At 34.2% G+C, this 6,963-nt stretch overlaps 1 protein-coding gene across 1 annotated transcript in view; it reads right to left on the bottom strand.

Annotated features, from left to right (window-relative positions):
• Positions 1-1,500, bottom strand: part of LOC149209002 (putative protein phosphatase 2C 1) — a 43,597-nt gene extending 42,097 nt beyond the window's left edge. Inside the window, exon 1 of the mRNA XM_089396244.1 lies at positions 811-1,500. Coding sequence (XP_089252370.1) covers positions 811-1,062 — 252 coding nt within the window. The 5' untranslated portion in view covers positions 1,063-1,500. The remainder of the gene's footprint in view (positions 1-810) is intronic.
• Positions 1,501-6,963: the final 5,463 nt, after the last annotated feature.

The following is a 6,963-nucleotide window of genomic DNA, read 5'->3' on the forward strand; positions in this document are numbered from 1 at the left end:
GTTACCTTCTGAACTGTTTAGATTCCACACATCATATCCACAGAGGATTGGATCTCTCACAATGGCGAGGTTTTCAGTATTTACATATAACCGTCTTCACTGCAATTAACGCCATGACCAAATCAACAAAAACGACTCCCCCAAGTTGTTGGCAATTTATGTCGTATGACAGGACAGAGTGACAAACCTCGCAGCCCACTGGATATATGGACTCTCAGTTCGAAGCAAACCTCAAGAGGACAAGAAGTAAAAGGAAAAGGTCATAAAGGTTGCGGGGAAAACGCTAAATATGTAAGCAATTGTGAATCAGGATAGCATAAGTTTATTAATCTTTTATTAAATGCAGCTATGATTCACTTTAGGTGAAGATTCTTGATTGAAGTGCAACACCAATGATAGGATGGCCGTAGGCTTGATAGGCTGCTCAAGTGGACACAACACTTCTATCTCCTCGACTCCAAAAGATCCAAAATGCAGAATGAGCTGCAAGAGTTTGAAACCCACATGCAGTGTCATTGGAGAGATCCGAATCCCAGTGTTCGTCCGCAACTTCTGTCACATGACATGAACAATTGACAAAACCCCACGAAGTGACCAAACCCACTTTAAGGTATCTATTAGCCCATAGCCTGTCAAGATCCCAACAGTACAAACTGTCTTGAAACAACTTCAACCCACTGAACAGCTAACAGAAAGCGATAATTCAAACAACTAGAGAAAACAGAGGGGCCACAGAAATCTAGGAGTCTCAATTCACTCTGATGCGCCTATGATTTCAAAAACAGAATTGACAATAAAAGCTCAAGTTACCTCCCAAACAACCATGGCGTCCTGATTAATCCCCTTCCGCCCTTGCTGAGTAAAAACACAGGCAACCTTACTCGACCCATTAGAGCACATCCTGTTGCCAGCGAAACCCAGACGCCCACCCTCCTTATAATCATCCTCAGAAAACGAACCCAGAGCTTTCAAATTCTTGCTCTTCCATAGAATTCCAGGCATGCACGAAGCATCTTGCTCCTGGCGCTCGCTGGCAGCTTTGGTCGACACGCAGGATCCCATGCTAGTGCAGCCAATTGCCTGGATCAATCAAACCCACTTCCCACCATCAAAACCCGATTCACAACATCACAATCTGTTTATCGTTTAGACTTCGAATTTCTCAATTCGGATCCAAACAGAAAAAGGCAAGCTCTACGTACTGAAGCAAGCTATAATATAACTTCATCTCAACTGTGCAAAAGCATTCAAACTGCGGGCCATGCGCCAAGTAAATGACTTGACCATGGGTGGACCATTTTGAATCTAGAAAACAGTATTGTATGGTGTACATACTGGGATGATTGGGATCGGTGGAGAACTCGATTCTCCATGATAATTGATATCGCTTTCAATTTTTTTCTCTTCACCTAATTTAAGGGGATCATGCTTCTTCACTGATACAGCGGTCCACCTCATTAAAAATCTTTCCTGTAACGCATGGAATTCTTTACTGAATACTCGTTATATGCACAGCCTTGAAAAAAGCATAACGATCTTCGTGCCCGGAACCCTAAAATTCAAATTCAAGTCCGATGGGGTCCTTCTGACTCGGACAGAGGGTCTCTTTCGAGGCCCCTTTGGCGCCAAACTGTGGGTTCCACACGTCCACCTTTGTCTTTTACTCAGAATTCCCACGAGCCATTCTCTCATGTTTGGATGATTGTCTTTCGCTTTTGAATTTTAAATATAATGTCCGTCGGTTTGATCGACTGGTTTTTGGTTCGGATCGGCTAAAAAAGAAAGGTGATAATGGGTAAAGCCTCTGCTTTTCCCTTTAAGGTCCATACTGGGCATGGAGTGGAGTTGGTACTGGTACTCTGTTTCCTCTTGTTTTGCTTTAGGGAAAAGCCAGCGAGTTTCTCATGGGGTGCTTCTGACGAGGCAAATCCTTTTCAGTCTTGTAATCCATCATGTAAGTTGGGGAGGTGAGATTGATCATCATGGATGAATAATCATTTTTTTAAAGCAAAATATGGAAAGAATTGATGCTGGTATAATTAATGGTTTTTAAAGGATAATAAAGGTGGTTTTAGATTGTTGTGGATGTGTTGTTTGATAAATTTTAGTTGATGGATGTTGGTTTGAGTTTTCCATAATAGCTGTTTAATAATTATGTCCATTAATCAAAAATCCTTACAATCACACTTACAAGATTTCAACGAATATGGTTACACTTTCTAAAATGCATCACATGGGAAGGTGAGATTGACCATAATGGTATGAATAATTACTTTTTAGCAAAATATGGAAAGCATGGCATACTTGTATAATTAATAGTTTTTAAAGGAATGGTGACGAGTGGTTTTAGATTGTCAACCATGTATTATTTGGTAAATTTTAGTTAATGTATGTTGGTTTGAGCTTTTCATAATAGTTGTCTTATAATTATGTTGATTAATTAGAAATTCGTACAAGCACATTTGATCAGATTTCAATGAGTATGGCTACAATTTGTAACATGTATTCCTCACTTTGACTTGATGTAACTATATAAAAATCAAGTTTCAATGTTTTGTACATGATCTATAGACATTTATTGTATTAATTATGCCTAAGACACTAATTTATATCAATACACAAATAACTCAGTAACATAATTGAAAGTAAGACCTACTATTGTTAGAGACAATCTAATTGACACAAGTAAGTTTCTTGGCATTGTCTTATCAATGTTATAAGTCAAGGAAATGCTACCATCATTTAGCACTAACCTTAGATTTTCAAAAACACACCACTTGGCTAATATATGTTGATACATTAGTGATTCAAGTCTTAGTTAAACAATTCTCTCACAATTGTATTAGTTAACAAGATTTTCTCTATATTTATGTTAGCATCATCTATAATTAGCAAAGATCTTCCCTACATTTATGTTAACACCATCTATATTGTAATGACATATAGTAAAATGTGAAATTTCTAACATGCCTCAATTACTTTGATTTAATATAAAGATAATAAAGTTATATTTTAATGGTGCACATATTAATATTAAATATTCATTATATCAATTGAATAATAAGACACATAATTGATAAGAAACTTTAAATAATTTTTTTTGAGATTTTATTTATATAAATTAACTAATAACAAATTTAAGAGGAATTTTAATTTATTTCTAAAAATTAATTTAGATAAATAAAGTTTCATTAGGGAAGATATGATTTTGAAATTATTTTATTTATATAAAAAAAGAAAAAAATTCATTTTGAAAGTTATGGTTTTGAAAATGATTTTATTAATCATTGTAAGCAAAATGAGCTAGATGAGTTTAAGTTATTAAAGGAATAAGGATCATCTAATCTTAGAATGCATGTTTAAAAACAAAGTTTAGTACTTTTAAAATTTTATTAGAAGTTGTGGATCATTATACTAAGTAGAGACAATTTATTAATATTTGTAAGTTTTTTAATTGTATTGAACTTTTAATCTATATGAAATTAATTCAAAAGGAAATCCATGGCAAAAGCCAGAGGGGTGATTCATTGTCCTGAAGAACAAATCAAGATAGAATATGCTTGGGGATTGGGAGAGGCCATTAACAATCAAACGAAGTTTCTTGTTCTTTGGGGACAATTTATTAATATTTGTAAGTTTTTTAATTGTATGGAACTTTTAATCTATATGAAATTTAATCAAAAGGAAATCCATAACAAGAGCCAAAGGGGTGATTCATTGTCCTGAAGAACAAATCAAGATAGAATATGCTTGGGGATTGGGAGTCACTAACAATCAAACAAAGTTTCTTGTTCTGTATGTTGGATGGAAGAACACTTCGCCCACAAGCGGGATGTTGTCGCTAGGATTGTGCAAGGCTTAGTCGAGAAGAACAAATCAAGATAGAATATGCTTGGGGATTGGGAGTTACTAACAATCAAACAAAGTTTCTTGTTCTGTATGTTGGATGGAAGAACACTCTGCCCACAAGTGGGATGTTGTCGCTAGGATTGTGCAAGGCTTAGTCGAGCCTGAACACCTCACGAGCGCATCTTAACCCCATAGGTGACTCCCACCCTGAACTCCTCCCCATAAGATTTGAACTAGTGATCTAATGAGGACTAAACCTCACACAAACCAACTAATCTACACCTCATAGATTTTTCAATTTGTCAACTTAACTATAGATCATCTCCACTACTAAATTTAATTGGGTGTCCAAAATATTAAAATAACCTTCTGTAAACTTAACATCCATGTTGCTCGTAACGTTTTTTTGGAAGTCATAAAAACATATACTTCCAAGAAAAAGGTCAAGGCTATATCACTTACTTTATGGTTTATATAAAAGTAAAATTATTCATCAAAAAATGAATAAAAAGTATATATATTTAGAAACTGGTTGATAGTAATTCGACATGTGTGATAAGTCAAAGAATGACAAAATGGCAGTCTCTCTCCCATTATGCGATAAATCCTCTTACAACTCCAACAATTTGAAAATGCAAAATTCTTTCCTGTGTTGAAGACTTGAATCCTCTTACAACTCCAACAATTTGAAAATTCTTTCCTGGGTGGAAAACTTTGAACACATCCACAGATGATCTAGCCCATAAAGGATCAAAGTTGGAGCGAGGAATTATCTCTATAGACAATAGAGACATATTACAAGCTCCATTGGCATGATCAGCAAAACATAAATAATTTTTTGTTATAATAAGAATTCAAAAATGATGTACAACAAGGAGCAAGATATAATAATTAATTTTCCAAGAGCAATGGTAAATAAGGAGTTGAGCTTTATAGTTTGAAGGCAGGCATTTACAGCCTGGCCCCGGGCTCCTCCCCCCTATGTATATTTGGCGATATGAATCCTATAGATGGCAGACAACCTCGATCTTTAAGCGCCATGTGTGCTCAATTCCTTGTGGTGGAGTATGACTTACGAACAGGCAGACATTTAGTTGCAACAAGGTGGAATTAAATCCCTCCCACCTCTCTGTCATTTAATATCTTCAACAAGATTTTCAAGACCGAATGGTCATTATCAATGTGGCCTCGCATTCAATTGCAACAAGGATGGTGTCCAGAGGTAATGACGAGCATGGTAGTTTCGAATACAGGACCGCACATGGTGGAGAAGTTTATATACCCTGTTCCAGGCCATGAATCCAGCAGGGAATTACGACAGGGATACAGTGACAGGTAGAATAAACACCTGCATACAGGTGTTATCGGCGCTCAAGCTCGTAATGGAGAATCCAGGTTCCTCATCACACACAGTTGAAGTCATCGACATTAATCAAGTAATGGACAAGGTGATAGCGGCCACGGAGTTGTTGAAAAACTACACAAATCCCTCCAGTTGTTAACAAACTCAAAGTTGGAATTGATGCAGCTTAAGTTAGAGAGACTGGAAAATGAACTCCGGAATAAAGTGGCAGCTATACACTGCAAATTGGTGGAAATGGAAGAATTGTTTACTGCAGGTTTCCAGCTGACCCCAGTAGAAGGTGAGGCCAGTGAACATGCAGAAAGACAAGAGAATCAAGATCAAGAACCAGAGCTGACCCCAGTAGAAGGTGAGGCCAGTGAACATGCAGAAAGACAAGAGAATCAAGAACCAGAGCAGTCAGGTTGAGTAAAGATCCTCAACTCCAAGAAATTCTAGACAAGTCTAGAAGGGCATGTTGTTACTCTTTTTTCTGTTTTAAATTATCAATGTTATGTAGATCTTGCTTGTTTGTATGGGTTTACTACAAAGTCTATAGCAGACATTTGTTTTGAATGTAGGCCCAAAAAAAATGCCATAAACATAGGATCATAATGTTTTGGAATTTATGAAAGTATAGAGGAGATGGATGAATTAATGAATTATGTAAGGCTAATAGAAAAGCAAATTTTTAATAGAAAATTTTTAACAGTTAATTATATGAAATTTTAGTTGTAGAGTTGTTTTTAATGAGATTTTTTGGAAAAAAAAAAATTGGTGGGTTTTTCTGATCTAATTTCTCTCAAATCCAACAAGAATTTATTGAAATAACAAGTTTAATCCGACAGGAATTTATTGAAATCACAAAGTTGATGGGTAACACAATCCAAATGCCCTAAGGGTTTTTAGGGTGTTGAATCCATATATACACTTAAAAAACCAATGTAAATAACACAAATCAAAATTTCACCTCAATTTTTTCCAAAAAGTCGCACTAAAGACAACCCCTATGAAATTTATTGAAAATTTTACAAACAATTACAATATCAAAAAAAAAGATATTAAAAGAGTTTCAGAAAAGAGAAAAACAAAAGTAAAATATAAAATGAAAATATAGTTGATTGACATATAAAAAAATACATAAATATGAAAAGGTGTTAGAATTAAAAGATAATTTAAAATTGGGCTTGGACTATGCCCTAAAACCTTTTTTGTTTAGCTAAGAGCTCATCTTAAAGCTGCTTTTGTTTGACTAAGAGCTTGTTTTCCTATATAATGAAATAGGTTAATTGCAACGGGGTATTCTAGGTGGCATGATTTTCCTTAAATAATGGTGACCTATAACTAGAAATTATTATCTTCAATACAAATAAATTATGGTGAGTTTTCCCATAATATAAAAAAATAATTTAAAATAAACATGAAAAATAAAAAAATATAAATTTAAAAAAATAATAAATAAAATAAAAAATAGTATAAAATAAATTAAAAGAAAATTAAAAACTTATAGAAAAAAATAAACAAACAAAAACAACAACAATGTAAATTTACCTTCTTTTTTTTTTTAATGAATTATATATATATATAATACATTTAAAAAAATCTAAATTTTATATTAAAATTATATATTTTATAAAATAAATATTTGTGCCGGTTATTTGCATTTCTATTCAGCATTAACAAATCCACCGAAACGAACACATCATCTTTATTTAAAAATTAAAGACATAGATAGAGAAATATATAAAATTCATAATAAACGTCATGTTAGT

The sequence above is a fragment of the Pinus tabuliformis genome, chromosome 1_2, assembly GCF_031772625.1.
Source record: "Pinus tabuliformis cultivar Carrire ecotype Pingquan chromosome 1_2, CPIR1, whole genome shotgun sequence".
In the NCBI taxonomy this organism is placed as follows: domain Eukaryota; kingdom Viridiplantae; phylum Streptophyta; class Pinopsida; order Pinales; family Pinaceae; genus Pinus; species Pinus tabuliformis.